Source organism: Trichomycterus rosablanca, chromosome 21, assembly GCF_030014385.1.
Source record: "Trichomycterus rosablanca isolate fTriRos1 chromosome 21, fTriRos1.hap1, whole genome shotgun sequence".
NCBI classification, from domain to species: Eukaryota; Metazoa; Chordata; class Actinopteri; order Siluriformes; family Trichomycteridae; genus Trichomycterus; species Trichomycterus rosablanca.
The window spans coordinates 21069322-21094807 of record NC_086008.1 but is presented as its reverse complement, the minus strand read 5'-3'; the positions used below and the strand labels follow the sequence as shown (position 1 = coordinate 21094807).

The window sequence follows — 25486 nt, the reverse complement described above, 5'->3', positions numbered from 1 at the left end:
GATGAGTGGACATTAATTTAGTGCTGGAACGTGATGGATCAGTAAATAAACGGACATGAATGGACAGAAGAAAAGACAAATGGACGATGGTACGGATGGATGGAGCTGCTAAAGAATAAATAGATCGACCTACCATACAAAGTGACCACCGTTTTGACCAGATGATGTTTGGGAGGTGGACCAAGCGTTCTCTGTATTGCAATGGCTATAACATAGTAATGACTGTGTGTGTGTGTGTGTGTGTGTGTGTGTGTGTGTGTGTGTGTGTGTGTGTGTGTGTGTGTGTGTGTGTGTTTGATACTGTAAGTGGACACTCCTCAGAGACAACATGGACGACGTGTATTACCTTAAGAGTCGTGACTGATCGATACACTCGCTCCTGCATCTGAAATCTAATCCCATAATAACTCTCTGGTACCGTGTGGTCACTGTCGGCTCTGGACACAGGCCTTGCCCCGTTTACCTCGTACAGCCTGTCGTAATATGCTCCGGAGGCACTTATATTTACTGGCAAATTAGATTTTTGAAGCAAAACATGAACATAATGAATGAATAAATACTCTGATGTACAGGATGGATCCTGAAAGATGGACAGACTGAATGAACGCTTGGACAGGCGCATGGATAAATAGACGGATAGAAGAGTGGACGACAGGTGGACGGCTGGATCATGGATAAATGAATGATTGGATGAATTAATGGCTGGATAGATGTGCTGATACATTGACATATAGGACGGACGGATGGATGGATGGAAGGATGAGTGGATGGATGAGTGGATGGATGGATGGATGGATGGATGAGTGGATGGATGGATGGATGGATGGATGGATAGGTGGATGGATGAGTGGATGGATGGATGGATGGATGAGTGGATGGATGGATGGATAGGTGGATGGATGAGTGGATGGATGGATGGAAGGATGGATGGATGGATAGGTGGATGGATGAGTGGATGGATGGATGGATGGATGGATGGATGGATGGATGAGTGGATGGATGGATGGATGGATGGATGGATAGGTGGATGGATGAGTGGATGGATGGATGGATGGATGAGTGGATGGATGGATGGATAGGTGGATGGATGAGTGGATGGATGGATGGAAGGATGGATGGATGGATAGGTGGATGGATGAGTGGATGGATGGATGGATGGATGGATGGATAGGTGGATGGATGGATGGATGGATAGGTGGATGGATGGATGGATGAGTGGATGGATGGATGGATAGGTGGATGGATGAGTGGATGGATGGATGAGTGGATGGATGGATGGATGGATGGATGGATGGATGGATGGATAGGTGGATGGATGAGTGGATGGATGGATGGAAGGATGAGTGGATGGATGGATGGATGGATAGGTGGATGGATGAGTGGATGGATGGATGGATGATGGATGGATGAATAAGGGTGGCGCAGCAGTTGATAATGCGAGCTCACTGCTGTGATACATGTTTGAATCTATCAGTGCTATCGGTCAGCCAGGCGTCTAAACATGATGGAGGGGTGATGGATTGGCACTTTGTCCAGGGTAATCTTGCCTTGCGTCCAGTGTTTCCATGGCTCAGGATAAAGCGGTTGATGTACACGATGGATGGACGGACAGACGGATAAGTGAACATTACTTGATGATTTTATAGGCAGGTAGATTTATAGATGGACTAGTGGATGAATGGATTCATCAGTGGATGGTTAGATATAAATAGTCGGGCAATGGAAGAACAGACAAATGGATAAATGAATAGATGTGCCTTTTTACGCTGTTTCTCCTGCCTTCAATCTCCCAGGCTGTTTTAATAGAACCTGCCAGATCCATGAAAATCCCGTAATCACACAGGGCTCTACTGTAAAGGTCAGAATGCCGTTACGAACAGTCGGTGAGTCCAGTCTGCGGTTTGCTGTGTAATTATTGATCGAGCTGGCGGTGATCGGTGGTAACAAAGCCGTCATTAATCCATTAGAGCCTTTCAGGACGTTTCTACACCTCCACCTAAACTTCCTGTAGTAACCGAACACCACAGCTCACGTCCAATCAACTAACAGATCAGAGACATGAAGATAAAAGCACACTGATATTGTTTTTTATTTCCGGGCGTGGCCAGGAACAGAGGGACGGGTCTGTAATACGTTCTTTAGATGGAATTGTGGAATCTGTGATGTTTTCCTGCAGGGTTCGAGCTGCTGTACCAGCCCGAGGTGGTGCGCCTGTACCTGTCCCTCCTGACCGAGAGTCAGAACTACAACACCTTGGAGGCGGCGGCGGGAGCCCTGCAGAACCTCAGCGCTGGACAGTGGACCGTCAGTACCTCCCAACTCCTGCACACACACTCGTTTTATTTTATTTTTGTCTCTTTGTCTTTTCAGCACTTAGCATAGTGTGATTTTGAAATACTAACCTGCCATGGGCACCGTCCATCACCGTGTCGAGTTAGTGCTACCGGCCCGACCAGGCGCTCCACAGACACAAGTGGCTGCCTCTGAGGGAGGGCCGGACAGACAGGGTTCTTTATCACTGCAGCTGCAACAGGGACTCCTACTGGCTCTAGTGGTGGCGGAACCCTCCATTACTGTGGCGAGTTAGTGCTACCAACCCGACCAGGCGCTCCACAGACACAAGTGGCCGCCTCTGAGGGAGGGCCGGACGGACAGGGTTCACCCCAAGATGCACCCCATGGGAACATTTAGGTGATCAAAGCTCAACTGGATGTCAGTTGGTCTCAATCAGTTGAAATCTCACCCCATTTGTCCAGTCTGGACAACACCGGGTTGCCAGGTGTTTCCTTTTTATGTCATCAATATCTCAAAGGCTGTTCTGTTTACCAGATGTGCACTAGAGGTCAGAAATGTTGGCAGACGATCAGCATAAAGCAGTGCAGCTTACCCTCTCGATTGTGCATCCAATGGACCCATTCAACCCCCAAATTAGTTGCCAGATCACACAAAAATACCCAGATGAACTGATGAATGTTGTGGGTTTGTGTATCTGGATTATTGAAAATGCATCAAGTCATTTAACCCTTTATTTCACCTTTAAAGCATTGAGATGACCACAAAACATGTCTGGTATGCAGCTCTCAGGGTCAGTGTAATGCTAAACTAAACCGAAACGCCGTATTCTTAAATCACAAGCCAGAGCGGAGGTTAAAAAACGCTAGCAGCAATAACTCATCCTCCTCAATCTCGTCTGATTCCAGTCTGACGTCTCTGCATTCTCCAAAATCTTTGCTGAACATCTTTAACACATAACAGACCCCATATGGCTGGATTACGCAACCTCCACACAAGCGACCCCCATATGGAGACCAGGCCGTGCGCTGAGGCGGCTAAGCTCCCCCGCTAATGCTAAGATGTAACGCCACCTGAGGCGGTTTGATGTCGAGGGAATAATCCGCTAAGCAGGGAAGGTTTGGGAACCACTGCAGAGTGTAGAGTGCAGTTTGGAACACAGTCTTTGCATTTTTAATGTATACGCTAGCCGTGATGGATGATACGATGGTAAGCGCACGCTGCTAAGCATCACAAGGGACTCACTCGCTCACTGGGATCCCGGTCGGCTAACACATGAATACAGAGAGAACGTTTCCTCCATAACAGGATTTAATCATCACGCTCCTCCGTCACGCTACTTCATTCAAACGCTCGATAGCAAATGACTGCAGCTCCTACAGCTCATTATCTCCCCCTAGTGCTCAAAACAAGCTATTACAGGAGCTATACTCACATCTCTGAGGGTCTCTTGTCAGGAGGGGAGATGTTCCAATCTCACATTAAGTTTTGTGATGTTAAATAGTGACACGTTTTACAATTTAGACTGTTTAGCCAATATATAGATATATAGACATATATAGATCGATAGACATAGATAGACAGACAGATAGATAGACATACAGACAGACAGACACAGACAGACAGACAGACAGACAGACAGAAAGATAGATAGATAGATAGATAGATAGATAGATAGACAAGCAGACAGACAGATAGACAGCTAGACAGATAGATAGACAGACAGACAGACAGACAGATAGATAGATAGATGGATGGATGGATGGATGGATGGATAGATAGATAGATAGATAGATAGACAGACAGATAGACAGATATATAGACAGACAGACAGACAGACAGACAGGTAGATAGATAGATAGATAGATAGATAGATAGATAGATAGATAGATAGATAGATAGATAGACAAGCAGACAGACAGATAGACAGATAGATAGATAGATAGACAGATAGACAGATAGATATATAGACAGACAGACAGACAGACAGACAGGTAGATAGATAGATAGATAGACAGACAGACAGACAGACAGACAGACAGACAGACAGACAGATAGATAGACAAGCAGATAGATAGATAGATAGATAGATAGATAGATAGCTGGACAGATAGACAGGCAGACAGACAGACAGACAGATACATATATATATATATATATAGACAGACAGACCAATAGACCGACAGACACAGTTGATAGACAGATAGATAGATAGATAGATAGATAGATAGACAGACAGATATATAGATAGGTAGACAGACAGACAGCTATATAGATAGGTAGACAGACAGACAGATATATAGATAGACAGACAGACAGATAGACAGACACAGATACCCACAGGTTCCCCACTGACCAGATTTTATGATGTATGATGTCTATCTGCACGGTTTGACACGACTGAGCAGGCGAACAGGCGTTCCTAATAAAGTGGCCGATCTGCTCTTCCACAGTGGTCGAGCTACATCCGGGCGACGGTGCGTAAGGAGAAGGGTCTCCCGATCCTGGTGGAGCTGCTCCGCTCCGACGCCGACAAAGTGGTGCGCGCCATCGCCATCGCCCTGCGCAACCTGTCCATCGACCGGCGCAACAAAGACCTGATAGGTGAGAGGAGGGTGAAGTTACGCCAGCGTGAGAGTGCCGTGTGGATGAGAGAATGAAAGAACCAACGTATGTTTAATCATTGTTCAGGGAGCTACGCCATGAGAGACCTGGTCAGTAACCTACCCAGCGGCCAGCAGCGTCCAGCCAAGAACCTGGATGAGGACACGGTGGTGGCCGTGCTCAACACCATCCACGAGATCGTGACGGACAGCTCGGAGAACGCTCGCTCGCTCATCATGGCTCAGGCCATCGACAAGCTCGTGTCTATTCACCGGACCAGGTAATGGAGCTGTTCCAGTGCTGTGAAAAAGTATTCGCCCCCTTCTCACCTGACTCACTTTGTTCTGACGTCCCGGTTCTGTATCTCTGCCCCGCAGCCATTTGTCCAGAGAGACCAAGGCCGCCTCTCACGTCCTGCAGACCGTCTGGAGCTACAAAGAGCTGAGGAACACGCTGACCAAAGACGGCTGGAACAAAACCCATTTTCAGGTGCGGCGCAATCGCAGAGCGAGGGTCTCCGTCTCCTTTTATCTCGCTCCCCTCAGAGGCGTTCTGAAGTTCCCCGTGTGCTCCGTCTTTGATGGCTTTTTCAGGGGCACTCGAGAGCTTTTAGTGCAGATGAGTTCTGCTAAAAGTATCAGAAATGTTCAGGGTTTTTTATTCTTCTCATTTTTATGTGGATCAGGGAACAGGACACACTCCACTTTGGCTGGGCTGTTGAAGCTCTGAGTTGGTTCTTATGAGCTCCAGAGTTTGAAACCTGGCTCGGCCAAGCCAAAAAAGTTCTGTACAGTGTATTAGTACGATTCCCAGATCCTAAATAATGGTTACGAGTGGTTTCTTTTATAAAACTAGAACCTAGAACATTAAAACCACCTCACTGTCCATTTTATCAGCTCCACTTACCATATAGAAGCACTTTATAGTTCTACAATTACTGACTGTAGTCCATCTGCTTCTCTGCATGCTTTGTTACCCCCCTGCCATGCTCTTCTTTAATGGTCAGGACCCCCACAGGACCACCACAGAGCAGGTATTATTTAGGTGGTGGATGATTCTCAGCACTGCAGTGACGCTGACATGGTGGTGGTGTGTTAGTGTGTGTTGTGCTGGTATGAGTGGATCAGACACAGCAGCGCTCCTGGAGTTTTTAAACACCTCACTGTCACTGCTGGACTGAGAATCATCCACCAACCCAAAATATCCAGCCGACAGCGCCCCGTGGGCAGCGTCCTGTGACCACTGATGAAGGTCTAGAAGATGAGCGACTCAAACAGCAGCAATAGATGAGCGATCGTCTCTGACTTTACATCTACAAGGTGGACCGACTAGGTAGGAGTGTCTAATAGAGTGGACAGTGAGTGGACACGGTATTTAAAACCTCCAGCATAAAGACACATGAGGTGTTTAGGTGGTCTGTTGTCTCGCACCATTGCACTTAAGGTGAAACTACAGCTGATCAGTGGATATCCCAGTTTTCCAATCATATACGGTCCAATGATTGAAGCACTGACCGCGTCTCTGATGGATATTTTATGCACCCAAATGTTGCACTGTGGTCCTTCATGTCCTGCCTTAGAATCAGGCTTAAATGGACGTTTAAAAAGTACATTTCTTTCTTTGCATCATAGATCTGTCCTTTCTGGCTTTGATTAGGATATGACTAAATGTCTTTTTCACCCCCCACAGCCCACAAACGCAGCGACTCCGAAAGCCTCGAAGAACAGCAGATCAGGCTACGACGACACCACGCTTCCACTGATGGAGAAGAACCAAGGTTAGTCCCATGTTTGCCTCAGAGCGTTGTGTGTTGTGTTTAGCTTAGCGTTAAGCTACAGAGGCGACCGAACGCTGGTCATGTGACACGCATACTCTTAATAAAGCCAACCACGAGCTCCAAGCTCCTCATTAAGGGGGGAGTCCTCACCATGACAGCATTTGCTTGTTTTTGTCTTGTCTGGTCAACTCGTGTGGTGTACGGTGCCCTGAACAAGTATTCATGCCTCCACCCCTCTGTGGGTGGGGTCAGTTTGGGACTGGTGTCCAGCGGTCACGTCGTATAATGACTCTATTGTTGATTGGTGTCTCTGCTTTGCAGTAAGACAAACTTCCTTCCGGATTAAAGCTTACTGTGATGCTACCACCACCATACTTTACACTACCGTCTAAGTGATGGTTACAGTGTTTTTGTCATGTCTTGTTTTATCTTTTCCACTAAGATGCTTTTGGTGTAACACAAGACCGGGACACTTGGTCAGAGTGCCGCATTCTAGAGTGTATTTGATGTTTAGTTGGTCATGTCCGATTCCCCAATTGTTCCACTCTGTCTTGTGTGCCAGATTGAGTACAGAGAGTCGCTCATTGCTGTCTGTTAAACATGCACCCATCCACCCCTCAGTCAGCACTGAGGAACCCGGTAACCCCCCTCCCTCAGGCACAGCCGATTGTGCCTGTTGGACGCCTGGCAAAGCGATAGCACAGCGGTGGTGGGTTGGCGCACCCAATGAGGGCACGTTTTAAATTACTGTCTTCATTTTGATTCATTCTGTGGACAGATTTGACCATATCGATAGAACCTTCACGTAGTAAAACACGCTAGCACACCAGAGCTCTGCCATCCGGCATTTAGAAATGTATTTATTTGTTCAGGGCGGGTGCAATTACGACCTCTGCTGACTGATTGGTGGCGTCTGCACAGAGTCGAGGGATCATGTGATCAGGGTGTGTCTCTCCGTACACAAAGCTGATGCGCATATGAACTCGCCTCGTGCAGGTGAAAAGACGCGGTCGTGCTACTGCACAAGTGTCAGTCTCGGCTCTCCTCGACCAGGGCAGAGATCAACATCAGTAGATACGACTAGATTGGTAGGAAGGCTGCTGAGTACGTTCTCATGGCACCGTATACACCCGACACGCCCGCTCCGGCTTGGTGTGTGGCCGTTAGCTAACGCCGTGGTACGAGCTCAGACTGAACGCTGTGCATGTTGTGATGAGCTTAAAGAAAAACAGCCTGTGGATGCTTTGCAGGAGACCGAGGCTGTGGCACCGGTGCTATGATACCTATGGATGAACATGGTCCAGGTAAGGACGTATTTGCATGCCTTCCAGAAAAATCCACCGCGGAATGCGGCTAAGTGAGTGCATGCCTTGAGAATTTCTGCTTCCGATGCTGTCAGTGAAATTCCTCTTTTAATTTGGGGTTTGCATTTAATGACCAGCTCGAATCTCTACCCCGAGAGGCTGGTAGTAAACACTCTGTTCTTCAGACTGCAGTAACACATTGTGGCCTCTAGAGGTGCTTAGCAAACAGCTTCGACTTTCTCATTTCTTTACAGTGGTAAACTAGGCTGGTTTAAGTGTACGAGGAAAGAAATTCCTTAAAGGACTGGAAATGACCGCTACTTAAAACGTCCACCTTTCGTTTGGTCCTCTCTTCTTTCAGACGGTTACTCCACGATTGACCAAAGGGACAAAGAGTGCAAGTACAAGACGAGCGACGCCTCGTCGGACGTGACGGAGCGGGAACCGTTAAAGGTGAGAGGGGCTTAATTACGTGTCTGTTGTTGTCGTCGTTTTAGTAGAAGCACTTGGACTGTTAGATCATGTACAGTATCAGTATCAGTTTAAATGCCCGATGGTTTCCTCCTGGGTGAGATTAGAACCCACCCTGTACCCCTCGAGTACTGCAGATTCCGTGTCCCAAACCTCTCCAGGGTTGCTCTCACAATTAGGTCTCTCTGATGTCTCCCATAAATCCTGTGCCGTCCCATATCAAGATGCTACCGCCACCGTATTTCATACGGAGGACGTGATTTGTGCCACACATGCTCTAGCAAACCGCACCTAGGTGGAGAGTCTTCCAGCTTACGTTCCTTGGTCAGGTGTGGTCAAGCCATGAATGTTGTCTTCAGTCATGGGGTCTAGGTTTTCGGACAGACCCCTAGTGAGGGTTCCATTCACTAGTCGAGTACCTCAACCACCTATATGTTGGTAGTTGTGTGGTTCTCATTTATAGCCCACGGTGCCTCCGCTCTCGTTTATAAAACTGGGCTCCTGAAGTCGGTAACTGTGACTAAACGGTGGTGAAGCTCTACCAAAAAAACGGCTTTTATACATCCCAAATGAAACAGTGATTATTAGGGAGGGGTTGGCATCATCCATACACCATCCCTACTGTGAAACGTGGTGGTGGTAGCTTTCTGATAAACAGACAGATATTTTATTCATCCCAGAGGAAATTTAAGCCTCCAGAAGTAAGTGTGAAGATGCTTTTCAGTAGCAGGGACTGCCAGTATGATCAGAACATTTTTGGAGCACAGAACAGATCTCAGGTCCCGGATTCCTCTTGTAGGAAGGACGTGTGGGGAGGAATTTAGTTCTCCAGCAGGACAATGACCTGGGAGTTCTCAGTGACCCAGACCAACGTCCCGTTACTCCGTGCTTTCTCCTCCTCCAGCACCCGTTTGTTGAATCGTTTCCTTTGCCTCTGATTATGTTTCCGTCCCCGCAGCTTCCCGGTCTTGAGGACTAACGCTCAGTACTTTTAACTCTCTGTGTTCTCTCTCTGTTTCATTATTATTTATTTATTTATTTATTTATTTTTTGCTGATGTTTTTGTTCGGATTTTCTCCCGTGGCTGCAGAACGATACGAATAGGAAACACTATATCCGGAGCAACAGGCCGACCGTGAGTCTCGTGGACGCTTGCGATGCCAAGCCTCAGCCTGTTGACTCCTGGGTGTAAATGCATGCATGGTAGGTTTCTTTTGCTTCCAGGTGTCGGTTTCGGTTCGCGTCCCCGCTTTAGGGCCGGCCCTGGCACATTCCGACCCCCGTATCATACAACCACATTGAGAAATATCACTATTTATTAGTACGGGGCTAATTGATGGGAAACACGACAGGCTGGTTGTAGATTCGGGAAACCGCCCCACCCACCCTTTACCTCCCACGCTAAGGGCCGGTCCTGCCACAGTTCTGCACTTCTTTCCATCCCTTTTTCCACCCAAACCCAGAGAATGAGCACACGCAGGTCACTAATTATATCAAAAACATCAAAGCGGTAACACACCCTAGCACACCAGTGCTGGGATTTCAAATACATCTTATCGAATCTCAGCTCTACGAATTGGCTGTTGCACATAGTGTAGGATAAGCCGGATCGGGACCTCATAACTGAGCGAATTACGACCTCTGCTGGCTGGCTGCTTGATGGCACCTGCACAGAGTCGAGGGATAATGAGGATCAGGGTGTGGCTCTTTATGCACAAAGCTGATCCGCATATGAACTCATCTCGTGCAGGTGAAAAGATGCAGTCGGCTCCTGCACGTGTGTGTTAGTCTCGCTCTCCTGATTGGATCATACGTAGATCAGCCCTCGTTTCTCTGGGTCCTTTCTGCATCCTCTGTCCTCCCCATCGTTCTTCATCGCTGCTCATCCCGCTTCAGTTCTGCACCCATGAACTCATCACTTCATCCTGTAGTCACGTGGTGTTCAGCGTTTGGTTCTGGGATACTAACTGGGTCATGCACCATGGGCGCCACCCAATTTCACCACTTTGTCTTCATGTCATCCAGGGTTCTTATAGATGGGTTGTATATTATTTACCATTTTATTTCTCCTGAAGCTCTAGGTGAAGGTGAAAGTCTAAATACGGTGAGTTAAACAGTGGATCCAGAAAGTATTCAGACCCCTTGACTATGAGTATTCAGACTCTTCAGACTCTCTGCAACTGTTGCCTGGATTTGGGCAGCTTACCCCGTCTTTATTTGATTGGTTGGCAAGCATCCGGTCTGCCATCATCCACTCTCTCTACAACGTTCAGTAGGAACATCATCTAACTCACCTTGAAGCACTTCAGTGTTGATGGCTGTATGCTTTGGGCCACTGTTGTGTCGACAGGTGAACTTTTGTCTTCAGTGCTCTGAAGTAGGTTTTCTTTAAGGATGTTCCTGTATTTGGATGTATTTGTATCCCAGTTCTGATCTATATACTGAGAGTTTGATGGACTTTATTAGATGTTTTGATCTTGATTAAAGTGTTAATTATGGGTCATTCTAGAACCTTTAGTCTGTGCCACATCTGTTCACATCTGAAGGATAAATAAAAGACTTTTAGATTAATGGGTCCATTAAAAACCAAATCCAAATCATGAACAGTCAGGGGTGTCTGAATACTTACGGAACCCCCTGTAGTGTGTGTTGCAGCCATGATTAATGTTCATATCAGCTTTGTGAAAACCATTCGTTGTGGTGATGATGGTAGTCACCATGCTGAGCTGGTCCGTGCTGACCACCACGTTCACCACACCATCACGTCATTGTCATTCCATCACGTACAATAAGACAACGTGATCATTATTATTCATTCTTCTGCGCTGTTATAAATGTATGATTTTAGCTAGCGCCCCCTAGCTGCTTTTCCACCCACACGACGCCGGTGCTGATGTTTGAGAAGAATCACAACTGTTCCATTTATCCTAAAAACCAAGCAAAATGCTTTTATATGATGTCCTCAATTATTGGCACCCTTAAAGAGTGAGGCTGTGGAACATCATACACCGACTAGGCATAACATTATGACCACTTGACAGGTGAAGTGAATAACACTGATTATCTCTTCATCACGGCACCTGTTAGTGGGGGGGATATATTAGGCAGCGAGTGAACATTTTATCCTCAAAGTTGATGTTAGAAGCAGGAAAAATGGGCGAGCGTGAGGATCTGAGCGGCCAAATTGTGATGGCTAGACGACCGGGTCAGAGCATCTCCAAAACTGCAGCTCTTCTGGGGTGTGTCCCGGTCTGCAGTGGTCAGTATCTATCAAAAGTGGTCCAAGGAAGGAACAGTGGTAAACTGGCGACAGGGTCATGGGCGGCTAAGGCTCATCGATGCACGTGTGGTCCAACAGACGAGCTACTGTAGCTCAGACTGCTGAAGTTCATGCTGGTTCTGATAGAAAGATGTCACAATATTAGGACGGTGGCCATAACGTTATGCAAGATGTGTATGTTTGTTTGGCAAGTCGGTGGTTCACCTCAGAGGTCATTTAAGAAGATGAGAGACAGAAGTATTTCTGTTTTAATTCCTGATCTCATTAGACAGGTCAAGAATCAATAAGTACATGGACAAACATTGTGCTAACACTCAACCGCCAAGGACAAATGAGGTCAATAAATTAAATAAGATTAAAAAATCAGCGTTAGCATCAGCAGTTGTGTGAGTGGAACAGTGTCACTAGTCTTGTACTCTAGTTATACAGAAAACTTAGACGTTATATTATTATTTATTTATATTATTTTGCTCTAACGCCTTCCTTTGGCCTCGGCGGGTCTGTTTGTTCCAGGCTTAGCCAGCGACGGCGCTCAATCACGACCAGCTGAGGATCTCACGAGACACGAGTCACCACTGCCATTTCTCTTCACGATTCACGGATGTGGACTCATCAGCAAAGACACAAAACAGACACACAAACTTTCATCCACCGGACCGAGCGGAACGAGAGACGCAGGAATTCTTTCTCACACGCGCATTCCCACCGGCGCGGGGAATCGTAGCAGCGCAGGCCTGACCGGGGGGTCGGGTCGCGCCCGTATCGACAGGGTTTACGGAGATGGTGACGGGGAGCAGAGAGGGAACAGAAGGTGGAGTGAATTGGAAAGTGATTGATGGAAAAAAGGGAAGAACATGTTTGTGTTCGGGTTTGTTTCAGAACGTCGTTTATGTTTGTTTGTTTGTTTGCATTATGAATGTTGTTGTTTGAAAGTGAAGGTATGAGGACGGATCGAGGACGTGTTATAATGCTGTGACTAGATGATGATGGTGGACCCGGGTGTTTTGGAGTTTTGGTTCAGGTTACCGGTTTGAGCGCTTGGCTTCGAACGTTTTTTGTTCATAGATATTTTACTCTGTTTGTTCTCTTGCGCCCCCTTGTGGAAAACATTCGAACATGTGAACTTAACATACGTTTGTAAGTGACACACAGGTCAGGATTTGGATTTTTAATCATTTCTGCAACTGATTTTCTTTGTTTAAATAATTAAAGCACTTTTCTTTACCAACAGCAGCTAAAAAACCCCCCAAACTTTTGTTTACTTTGGGTTTTCTGAGAATCTGCCGGGTCATAAATATACACACACGTGTTTAGATGATTTATTTTGCAGGTTTAACTGTGTTGTTTGGTCTAGTAATTCATCACTGGTGGATTTGCTGTGGGATAGTTGTGCTACACTCATTAAAATTGGGTGGAACAGTGGTCTTGCCAAGGTAAAAAAAAACAAAGCACTCACATGAGTGTAAGCTAATACAAACCAGACGCTTTTATCCAAAGCGACTTACACTACTGTGACAGTATACAGTCTAAGAGACTTCAGGGCCTTGCTCAAGGGTCCAACAGTGACAACCTGACCGTGGTAGGGCTTGAACCAGCGACCTTTTGGTTACTAGTCCAGTACCTTCACCACTAGGCTGTAACAGCTTATTAAATTCCATTTATTATTCACAGCCCCAGTATTTTTGGTCCGGGTGCCTGAACCACAGCTGAAACGTGGACAGTTCCTCTGTTTGGGTTGAAATGGGAACAAAACCGCTACCCTTAAGTTCTATACGGTCTATATGTGGGCGGCGATACGGATCGTATTTTGAAATGCGCTTAATGTCACACCCCTGCAGCTCCGCCCTGAAGGTCCTCGTTTCGATTTCGCTTCGATTGATTTCTCGCTCCATCGAGGTGTCGTTAACGTTTTGAGTTGAATGTTGTGCAGACGGGTGCAGCGCACATCCTGTCACATGACCCTCTAACGTGCTGTTTATTACTGTCTAACGACGGTGGGGGGACGGATAAACGCCGGTAGCTTCGTGTATCGACTTTCATTTATTGAAAGAACCCGGTGGATTCCTGACCGCCAGCCAAAGGACGACGGGATTGTACATTGATATGTTGGATCATACGATATTAAAGGTATAACAGGAGCGAGGAGTAACGGACCTTTGTAGATACCACCTCAAACCCCACAGTAAATGTTCAACTCGGTAGCAAATGTGTCTGTAACTAATATATGTGCCTTAACCCTTCTGTGTTAGATGAAGAATTACTGTGTTTTATATCCACGTCTCGGCCGTTCTCTCGAATCCAGACCCCCGCCCCCCTCACCCAGCTTTCCGTGCCCTCGGTGTAGTCTAGCCTGGCGGTGGCTTCGCCCCGTGCTGTACGTCGTGTTCCGGACCCGGCGGGCGAGGCCGGCGGTGTACAGGAGAGTGATCGTGCTTTGTCGTGCCCCACGCTGCGATGCCCGGATGTGTTCTGTTCGTTTTACTAAAACCCGGACGGGATTACAGCACTTGTTAGATTCCAGATTTGTAGGGTTTCACTTTGGTGTGTTTTCAATAAATCATGCCTGAAAACGTTTGTGTTTATTAATGTTTATTATTCATTTACTCACATACCTTACAGATGAACTTTGTGGGTATACACGTACTGACTGTAGCTTATCTGATATTCTGTATGCCTTCATTCTCAACAGGTGATGTCTGGGTGGTGGACCGTTCTCAGCACGGCACTAATACTACCATAGTAATAACATACAGTAGTAGTGTGTGTTGTATTAGGTACAGCAGTGTTGTTGGGACAGTTAGAGACTCTGTTGGCTTCATATTTTTAAAATCCCAACAACACTGCTGCACCTGCTAGACTTACACCAGAACAGCACACACTATCCTGCCATTCTGCTCAGAACGACCCATCGCCCAATAACATCGATCGTCCATGACTGTCTGTACATAAAGGTTCTACTGGAACACTGTGCCATAATTTGTCAGGCTGGATGAGGATAGCAGAGTTGTTTCTAAGACTCAGGGACTCCACTGAACCACAGCGAGAGCGGATGTCTCCAAATCCTGGAATCATGAATCTACCCAGAAGTTACCACGGCTCGCTAACAACTCATCCAGGAAAGCATGTAAGTGCATGTAAGAGAAAATGCAGCGCTCTCTAGGCTTTGCGAAGGGAAATGGCAATGACCAAATATGATGGAGACTAAATAAAATAGGACCCAAGGGAGGCGGGGTGGCAAAGAGAAAACCCCAAACTCCCCAAACTCTTTGGAAAAGGGTTAAATTTTTGGACACACAGGGACTAATGAGGCATAAAGCAACTACAGCATTTCATAGTAAGAGTATTACACCAATACTCAATGCTGATTGGTGGCGGTAGTGTAATAGTGTGGATGTAGGAAGGGGGTCTAGAAGACACCTGGATAACTTGCCGTTATTTAGGAATCGATGGATGCCGCCCTCATTAGAAAAACCTCAAGGAGAACGTGAGGTCATGCGTCCGTGAGCCGAAGCCGGAGTGTAATCGGTTTATGGAGCAGAACAACGATCCAAAAAATAAGAGATGCTGCGGTGAAACCTGAATGGGTTCTTCAAAGAACATTGACCCAATGTGATGGCTGCTTAAGGTGGTTCTACCAGTCATTGATTTAAGGCGGTTTAATGATTTAATCGGTGCGTGTGAGGGTTACGCTATTGCTAGAACTGAGACAAACAAAGAAACATGACCATGTGGTGCAGTGACAAGGTCAGCAGCCCTTTTACAAATATTGTTTAAAAAAAAAGTCTTTTTATGTCGTGTCTGGTGGAAGACTCTTATGTTCCTGTCCATCACAGAATGATTCAACTTGGTTCCGGTTCCGAGTCTCACACTGACTCTTTTTTAGGGTTACAGTTGGGAGTGAGCCTCGGCAAGGGTGTGTGCCGCCCCGGAGACGGCCTGCGTGACGATGGACAGGTGCCTGTGGGCCTGAGCCCAGTCCTCCTTCAATCCACTCTTGTTAGCTTTCTCCACAGCGTCCGCCAGACCTGGAAACGTAGCCACGGAGGACGACCTGGACGCCCAGATCACGTGCCTGCAGGAATCAGGACAAGTAAACAGATAGGTTAGGACAATGACCCTTGTTAATAATGTTCTAGAGTGGCTTAGATCAGCGCTCACCCAACCTTTTTTGCACCACGGACCGGTTTCATATAAGATATAATTTCATGATCTTATCTGATTTATTCTGATCTGTTCTTATCCGATTTGTTCTGTTCTGGAAAAGGAGGACGTTTGGTCACCGTACCTTTAAAGGAAGTCAAATTGCTTAAGACTTTTAAAGAATGTGGTAAATATAATCCATCACTTTATGCTTGATGTGTTTACCTGAATCCGTATTTGTTGGGGAACGCCAGTGGGTTCAGGAAGGCTCGATCCAACAGCATCAGCTGGTCGTTGATCGTACGAGCGTTAAGTGGCCTGCAGAACATCATCAAAATCATCATCAATATCATCTTAGTTCTGCCATTTGCAAAGATTCACTATCAATCGATATTTCAGTTCAGACTTACGAGTTGTTCACAAAGTCTGAAGCGTGGATGATCTTGTCCAGGCTCGAGGCTGCAGTTCGGAACGACCTCACCGCCTCCTTTAAGGGTTCTGTCACGAGAGAAAGTCATTCAGCCGAGCGATACTGATTATTACTGACCTAATAACTGACTTGGATAAACTTTCGACACGGTGACGTCTCGTACCCATCGGGATGCCGTTGTTCTTCAGCTGCTCTTCAAAGTTCTGCTCAGCTGCTGCCAGGTACTGCTCCAGGGTCTCGGCGTAGTCGCTGCAGTTAAACGGCAGCAACATGCTATCGGCTAGTCGTATCAGGATGTTTCCTGCCGTCCTCGCTACCGTCTGGTGACTGGTGAAACCTTCGTCCAATCGAAAGGAAACTCATCAACAAATCATGTCAAAATAAATAAGAAGCTCAAATGAAAATGTTTTAATATTAATAGCAAACCTGGGTCGATGAATCTGTCCACGTAGTCGAACGTGTCGTATGCAGTGTGGTAAGCAGGGTAAATACGAGCCCTGGTTTTACTCTGAAAATAAAAAACACAGCTGATCATTCTGGAAAACCAGGAAAGAGTAAAAACGGGCAAATTGATCTTGTAGATGGACCTCTACCCTTCAGCACAGCTTACTCCCAACCTTAAGAACCTAAAAACCTCTTCAAAGGTCCAGAAGCTTTATCTGCATTTCTACCATAAACACGGTTCCACTGAATGTGTCAGGAGCTCTCAGTTTCCATTACAGGAACCCAATAACTCTGCTGCATTTTTACCACAAGAGCTCATTTCAGGAACCTTTGCAGCACAAGTGCTTTTGGAACTTTAGAAGCTAAGGTGCATCTCAGATCTATAGAGGTTTCCAAGCATTTTAACACTTTTATGGCTCCTTTTTAGTTACCTAAGGACTTGTTGCTTCCTACCTTGTCATAGGTGTATGATATGTCCATTGATGTTATTCCCAGGTAATGGATAAAACCAGCATAATCACTTCCTGCCCCTGTCAGGTATCTCATACTGCAGAAACACCAAACAAATATAAAATAAACCCACCAGGAAGAAAATGAGGTATAATTTGGTCAACCAATCATATCCCTCATTTTAAAGGTACACTTTGTAAATGTAATAATGTGAATGTTAAAATATCTGCACTATCATGTCTAGAGATAATAACTTACTTTGGGATGGTTCCGTACGTCGGGCTCGTTCTGTTGGAATATTGCATCCAGTTCTTGTAGACGGAGACGGAGTCTGAACCTGGTATCTTCACCTGAAAGTAGGTGGCATCATTTGGATCAGATTCGATTATTAAAAGCAAAACAGTGCTGTATTGTTTACTGTCTGATTGCTGTTGTTATAATACAGTTTGGAAACCATAATAATGTATGGACGTCCCTCCTAATTGTTGCGTTCAGCCATCCCAACTGCTACCAGATGTATGAAATCTAAATGATAGACCTTATAATGCACTTACTTTTCCAAAATGCTAATATGACAGTTCAGTGTCTTAGAAAGATCTAAAATTGTTGGACGTGTTGAACATTGGATAACAGAAGCAATCAGAAAGGGACACAGTGACTAAGTGTTTCAGGAGGAGCTCTGACCTCTTCGACTCACCTCTTTGGAGGCTGTGAAGATAACATTCTGCGCTATCGGGGTGGCGGATGCTTGCAGCGTGGCGTTCGCTGTGTTAGAAGAACAGCACACACATGATCAATAATTATTGGATAAGTACTGTACATTACCTGCTTAGGCTAATGGACCTTCATACCTAAATAAAATAACAGGTGTAATTCTGAATTCTTACCGAAGACGGAGATGTCCACGTTGATGTAGGCCACCGTTCTCTGGCTCAGTTTGGTTATGTACTCCTGTGAAAGGTCAACAAACAAACCAATGCGGCAAATGTGAGAAACTGTAGCAGCAACTGGGAGCAAAGACGTGACGATTGTGTTTGTATGTCTGGCTTCAGAATTGTTGTATTTGCTTCACCCATCAATGTGTTTTTGACTCTTTGGGCCAACATGAGTACGTTTGAGGAGCACTTATTGAACTGGGAATTCATTTGACACAGTAGATGAGACGTTTGTTTAGCCAAATGAGTACCAAATAGTCTGAGATCCGTCTGATGGGGTTGTCAGATCGCAATCATGGCAAAACTAGACTTGGTGTCTTGGTTGCTCTACTTTAAATCCTCTGCCTTTGTTCTTGTATAACATTAGCGGCTTGTCCATGACTTAACAAAAAACTAAAGACAACCAAAACTAATATACAAACGTCCTTAGTTGTCCTTTGTTTGGACAAGGTCAATTGTTTTTAGAGAGCCTGACCAGGCTGGTGGCCTGCTTATACTCAAACCCGGACCTCTGCCATGGTGGTCTAGTTTATTACACTGGAGCGCCATCATCTACTATTGGTTTCATCCCAAATGTCTTATACTTTAATAAAAGTAGTCCCCTTATATCAGGTCTCACCTCTGCATATTCAACAGATCCGATCAGCCCGAATTCCTCGGCCCCCCAGCTACCGAAGATGATTGTACGCCGAGGCCTCCATTTACCTTTCAGAAAGAAACAAAGAGGAACATTACCTCCATACCTGCTTCTCAACTTCATAAACTATACTGGCCAAAAGTATATGGATACAACAGAGACACGTTCTGACTAGTTTGGTGTGAAGGAACTTTGCTGGACATCAGATTTCATTTCCTGCTTTTGGAATAGCTGGTTGGTTTTTGTGCCAAATCCATTAAAAGAGCACATTTTGAGAAGGCCTGGTTCACAAGTGCAATTCCAATTCATCCCAAAGATGTTCAGATGATCAGGATTGATGTCAGGGCTCTGTACAGGCCACTGTCATGCCTCCACACCCAACTCATCAAACCACGTCTTTTATGGCGGTTTATGGATTGAGATTTATAATTCTTACCTGATTTAACCCTTTGGCCCAGGATTCTGCTGATCTCCAACATGACTGACGTCCCACTGCTGGGATCGACTGCACCATGGACCCAGCTGTCTCTGTGGTTCCCGTAGATCACGTACCTGTCTGAACACACCAGAACAAATTTTGGTGTCAAGTTGAGACTTTTTTTTTTTAGAGCTGACGGCGTTTGATTGACCTTACCAGGCTCCACGCTGCCCCAGATCACACCCATCACGTTTGCCGAGTCCTCTAGTCTTCGTTTGTTGTAAACGTCCAGCTTCACGTCACTGGTGGACAAAATCAGAGAAAAAGTTTGGCTCAGTCGTGCTCAAACCTCAACTATTAAAATCAGCTTAAAATCTTTGGATAGCTTGTGGGGTGCGACTTGGAGACGTGAAGCATACCTGTCCTTAAAGTCAGACGTGTTGCTGAATCCTGGTCCTCCGAAGTTGTAGGTGCAGGGAAACGAGCCCTGCCAGTCCGCAGGCGCCGCAGATCCACCGAGGTTACTGTCAAAAGCACACAGATAACGTTACGTCACAGTGGGTGTGAGATACATCCTGGGAAGAATGGGTGGAGGGCAGAAATACAGCCTGGACACGGGGGCATTTCATCACCGGGCACCTCACACTTATTTATTAATTTACACCAAGAGACCCTGGTGTCAGACTTTAGAAACATCAACTCACCAAATTAAAGCCTGGGCATCCTCAAACCCTATTGGTTGAATAGGAATGGGCGACAAGCCGGAGATGTCCTTGTCCTCAATCCTGTAGGTTCCATCTGAAAACAGAAGCTTGTTTAACAAAGTGCACAGACTGACATAATGATGAATTTTAAAAAAAGGTATAAAGCTTTACGATAAGGTTCCTTAATAACCTAGTCAACGTGCAAGAGCAGATCGTTCCAATCACAATTTTGAGAGACCACAGCACACTTTTCCCACTGTTGGTCCATTTAAGATGAACTCAAGCCCAGAAAACTCAACAGCGATTCTGATCAGTATTTCCTGATGCATCTGCAGACTGTTTAGCGACAACAGTTTTCCGAAGATACTCCATGTGTAAATTTATCGTAATAGCATGACGGGTTCTCAGGCAGTCTGAGGGCTCCAAGGTCACGCACATTCAACAGTGGTTTTTAGACTTGGTCTTCTCCAGATTCCCTGAATCTTTTCATAATGTTATGTAGGGTAGATGATAAAAGGCATGATTTGACAATTCTCTCTCAAAGTTTGGCACAAATTGTTGAGTCACGACGCGAGTCATTACTTGCAAAGCCTGGATCTTGGAGCTGGTGGGTGACTGAGTAACCAAAGTGGTTATATTTTTTACAACTGATAACCTGATAACATTGTTTTACTGATGTCGTCCTTGTGTAGCTCGTTTTATTAAAAGTTCTGACGTTATTCAATATGAGAAACATGCAATAAAAAGAGCCAATAAAAACCAGGTGATGAGAAGTTGCTACGTTATAAAGGAACCTTTACTTTAATGCAGGTTTACTTTTGGCAGCCAGGTACGGTGTGAGCTGGTCTCCAAAGTTAACTTTGTAGCTTCCTCTTTCCACTCCGGAGGGGGGCAGGTACCAGGAGTGAGGATACGTCTCGTTCTTATCTGACATCAGCCCGTCATTGATGTCGTAGGGTTCTGTATAGACGAGCACCCCGATCACGCCGAAAGGGGCGGCGTTGATCCCCTGGACGGGTTAAAACACTCGGGTCAGGAAGAGTTAAACAAACACATTTCTCAACCCCACTGAACACCTCTGGGATGAATTGGAACATCATTCCATGACCTCACAAATGCACCTTTTGACTAAAGAGGCACAAATCCCTCGCCTGGAGTGGATGGTGCACCCATAATTTTGAAATAAGGCCTCATAGTCACAGGTCCACATACTTTTGGCCATATAAAGCACATGACCTGGTGTGTTTATGACATGATTATGTCAGTCTAATGATGCTTATCAAGCTTTACCATGTTAAAAGTGGATACCTTGATTCTTTTACTCGCTGAAGCCTATTCCAGCTTTTCAATGGACGCAAGGCACACAGTAACACCCTGGACCGGGCGCCAGTCCATGTTTTTGGACTGTGGGAGGAAACCGGCGCCACGCAGACACAGGGAGAACATGCAAACTCCGCACAGAAAGGACCCAGGACCTTGGAGCCCTTGATCCTTTGATCAAATAGGAATTTGGGGATTCCAGTTCTTCAATATCATTATTCAATAGAAACGCTGAAACTCCAGCCCAGACCTTTAGGTCTGCAGGTTCCTTGGTTTAAGCCGGTGAACGGTTTACAATGTCATGGTTGTTATAACCTCAAAGTTCTAAATCGCTCCTCGCTGGTCAGTAAAACAGTGGTGATGAGCACTGAAGGTTCAAATCATCCTGCTATCTTCACTTTAACAACCTGAGATACAGAAGTGTCAGGTCGATAAGATAAGGGTCAGGTGAGGAGGGATACGACTGAAAGAATGTTTATGGCTGTAAATGAAAAGGACAAGATTGTGAGAGATCTGACAACCTTTCCAACTCTGTCTGTCAAAGCTTCTTTCTAAGGTCTATCAGTATGATAGAGACTGTCCAAAGAATACATCAAAATAAAGTCAAAGGAGTCAAAGATAATAATAGAGAAGCAGAGGTCTGGAGAAGGATGGGGAACCATCTCAAAGTCATTGAACATCCCTCACCTCGGAGCTCAGTTCTGTCCATTATGCCAGTCCATTAGGTCAGACCATCCCTCTTGGATGGGAAGCTAGAGCCTTAGACTGAAGAGCTTATTAACCCTTCCCAAGCTGTTGACTTGAACACTAAGGATTAGGATCTAATATTTTTCCAGGCTGACTGTGTTCATTTAGCTAAATCTCAGTGTCTATAATTTTTTACTGACTGATATGTGTTCTGTGGACACTCAGGTTGTGCTAGCCCACAAACACTGAGATCTGTGGATTCTGGGTTAGAATCTCAGCAGGTCTGGCATCTGCATGGACTTGATTGACTATTGGCCGAGGGGCGACGATGGCCAAGACAGCGTAGCCATTAGGAAAACAGGGTGCTGACTCTTTCACCCCACTGTTCCACATTCACTCATGATTTGCTCTTGCGTAGATAGTTGCTACGTTATAAAGGAACCTAACATTAAAGCGTTAGCAAACGTTACTACTCCAGTTTTACTTTTGGCAGCCAGGTACGGTGTTAGCGGGTCTCCAATGTTAGTTGAAAACCCCCCTCTTTCCACTCCGGAGGGGGGCAGGTACCAGGAGTGAGGATACGTCTCGTTCTTATCTGACATCAGCCCGTCATTGATATCATAGGGGTCTGTATAGACGAGCACCCCGATCACGCCATAATGGGCGGCATTGATGCCCTGAACAGGTTAGAACAATCGAGTCAGGAAGAGTTAAACAAACACATTTTGCTTGTTTCATTACTTGATAAAAAAAAAACCATTGAACACCTTTGGAATGAATTGGAACATCAATTGCAACCTAGAGCACAAGTGCACTTTTCCCCTAAATTGGCACAAACTCCTTGCCTGGATTGAGGGCAGTTATAGCTGTAAATGGTGCACTTTGCTTTAATGCCCTTGGTCTTGTAATATGATGTCCAAAAGTCCATGGTCATAGGTGGACACTTTATACTCTATCTACAGTATATTAATCTAATGGACACGACAGAAAAGTTTCAGCCCTCGTGAGTAGACAACCAGACATCTGGACCAAGTTCTGGTCTTCCAGTTCCTTGGCTTGAACCCTGAATGTGTGAACGGTGGTGGAGATTTGTGGTGTGCTTACTTTATCCACTCGTCCGGCTCCTCCGTATCTGACGATGGCGATTGTATCGTTGAGGTCGCCCAAAGTCTTGAATAAGAGCTCGTAGTCACTTACTTTACCCTGGTTGGCGTACACAAGTTTACCCTGTACACAACAAAGAGACGGAATCAAGAGTGTTTCTGAATTAAAGGTGGGAATTAGAGACACCTGTGGGTCCTTTTGGGTTCTCCTAGAGTCTAATATAAATATAGCCATGATGTTATGACTATAGTATAACCTCTGCTCATGGAGAGGTAAGAGGAGTCAAACCTTGGCATGTCCAGCAGGTCCAAAAGCAGCAAACGGCTGAACTACGTCTGGATTCTCCTGCTCTGGGAAGTAAGGTTTCTCTTTTTCCCGTGCGGTGTACAGCACAGCATCTGAAGAATTCACTAAAACGTCGGATATAAAGAGCAAAGCGTGAGAAGATCTCAAGTTGAGGGGTAAATATATATATCTACTTATATGCTTCAAAATGTACTAACCCACGCTGACTTTATTAGGCTGATCTTTGTCAGGAAAGGACAGATAGACGCGGTAATCCTCCCTCCATGCAGCATCTAGTCCGCTGTCCTTATCGTGCCATCTCTTCAGCATGTATTCTACTGTAGCTTCATCTCCAGCAGAGGTGGCCATGTGGGGCACACGGGTCAGCACCCTGGGAAGATCAGAAACAATAAAAATAGCTCATTTCCCAGCAGCTTCTAATATAAAGAAAAAGATTTTCTGATGGTTCTTGAAGAACATCTGGCCATCTGGACTTTCCTTTGGCAGAAATCACTGAAATGTCAAGACTAACAAAACAAATATCCATCGATGCAAGTCATCATGACTTCAGTTCTTTACCAATATAGCACTTAATAAAACACAGAGCTACCAACTTACCTGAGGTTCTCCTGAATATTAATGTTGTCCACCTCAGCAATGAACTTCTGGATGAAGCTCTCGTCCACATCTTTGTTCACCTCCTGTACCCAGCCGGGTAGCGGATTCGAGCTGCCCTTGTCTATTCCGAAATGCCCGATCAAGATCCCTATGGTGAAGACACCCAGACCCGCGAAACCAAACAGCAGCAGCTTCTTCAGCATCTTGCAGGTTCTTCACAACCCTGTAAGGACCTACGAGATCTGACTTATACACGGAAATAGTACCGTTAGATACGGTAGATGTTATGCACACCTAGGCGTTGTAAGACTTTGACGTAGGTTAGATTATGACCTGCCGGTCAAGGATGGGTGGTTCCCTGAACCTGTGAGGAAATGTTTTATGAGAAGAGGAGCTGAAGTGATAAGATGCATCGTGACAGACCGTAAAGTTTACTCATTAATCAGATCTCATTTGATTTTGAGTTCAGTTGGACTTTCAATGTTTCAATTCAAAACTGAACAAATTAGATGATACCATGTTTTCTAACCATGTAATAAATTCAATCATTATATGGAAGACTATTTTCCAGATTAATTTATCTCATGATTTTACAATAACAAACCATCGTTCCTGAGATAATATGATGATTATCAGGGATCTGTTCATAAGGAAATTGATAGTGATACAATAACAGACCTACAGGACCCAGCTTTATCTTACTATGACTTACTGTGCTATTAAAATCACTGGTGACGAATTTACGACAGCTCCTCAACGCCAAATACAACTGCCGCCTCTCGCTGTCCGACTTCAAAATGGTTCACTGGAGTCATTTCTAGCCTTGATGCTATACAGTAGCCTTATTTGGTCGTTTCTAACCTTGATGCTATACAGTTATTATTATTATTATTATTATTATTATTTGGTTTGTTAGATTTTTTTTTGCATGTTGCATGTTTACTTAATTTTAGCCGTTTTTTTCTGGGTAACAATTATGTGGTTATGTGCTTTTTTAACTTCAGTTGGTTTGACAGTTTTAGTCATTTTTGTGTTTGTTTTTTTACTTGTTTTTGCTGACTACATTGTTCTTGGTGCGAATAAATATCTGTCTTTTAATATGTTTTTGTGGGTTTTCATTTTCATTTATTTATTTATTTTGACTGTGTATTATTCTTTTGTTTCAGGTTTTGTTTTTTTTCCTCTTTTTTAATATTTTCTTCTAACAGACAGACAGACAGACAGATAGTTTACATATTTACATATATGAAATTATATCTATGTACATAGTACTATATACATTTAATTTTTATTAAAATTTATTATAATAACAGTAATAATAATAAAGATTATTATAATGTATATCTAACTAATCTTTATTATTATTACTGTTATAATTATATTACATACCCAATACTTTTTATACTTTTTGTACTTCTTTATTTTTTACGTGTATGTAGTTTTTATTTTCTATATTCATTGTTTTTTGCTATTTATGAGTTTATGTACTTCAGGTTTGGGTATTTTTGTTAGAGAATTTTGTCCTGTACTTACATTCTTTGTCTTCTCTAAATTTTACCATCAACATTCTTCACAGTCTGAAGTGT

General features: G+C 44.9%; 2 protein-coding genes across 8 annotated transcripts in view; one reads left to right on the top strand and one right to left on the bottom strand.

Annotated features, from left to right (window-relative positions):
• arvcfb (ARVCF delta catenin family member b) overlaps window positions 1-14298 on the top strand; it is a 112222-nt gene extending 97924 nt beyond the window's left edge. For 5 of the 7 annotated variants that reach the window (XM_063018181.1, XM_063018176.1, XM_063018175.1 and 2 more), the window contains 9 exons: window positions 2177-2304; window positions 4746-4896; window positions 4984-5176; window positions 5274-5385; window positions 6586-6673; window positions 7924-7977; window positions 8339-8430; window positions 9539-9651; window positions 12242-14298. In XM_063018181.1, coding sequence (XP_062874251.1) covers window positions 2177-2304; window positions 4746-4896; window positions 4984-5176; window positions 5274-5385; window positions 6586-6673; window positions 7924-7977; window positions 8339-8430; window positions 9539-9640 — 920 coding nt within the window. In that variant the 3' untranslated portion in view covers window positions 9641-9651; window positions 12242-14298. The remainder of the gene's footprint in view (window positions 1-2176; window positions 2305-4745; window positions 4897-4983; window positions 5177-5273; window positions 5386-6585; window positions 6674-7923; window positions 7978-8338; window positions 8431-9538; window positions 9652-12241) is intronic. The other 2 variants (XM_063018177.1, XM_063018178.1) reach the window with 2 other exon arrangements.
• A 1315-nt stretch (window positions 14299-15613) lies between these two features.
• On the bottom strand, window positions 15614-24103 carry naaladl1 (N-acetylated alpha-linked acidic dipeptidase like 1). Its single transcript, XM_063018122.1, has 19 exons — window positions 23901-24103; window positions 23501-23673; window positions 23286-23407; window positions 22998-23120; window positions 20703-20895; window positions 19887-19980; window positions 19602-19706; window positions 19399-19484; window positions 19201-19320; window positions 18747-18832; window positions 18080-18143; window positions 17890-17957; window positions 17451-17542; window positions 17196-17289; window positions 16725-16806; window positions 16462-16635; window positions 16279-16366; window positions 16094-16186; window positions 15614-15800 (listed from the first exon to the last, which is right to left on the bottom strand). Exons 1-19 carry the CDS (start codon window positions 24101-24103, stop codon window positions 15614-15616), a joined length of 2247 nt encoding a protein of 748 aa, XP_062874192.1.
• Between the last annotated feature and the right edge of the window lie 1383 nt (window positions 24104-25486).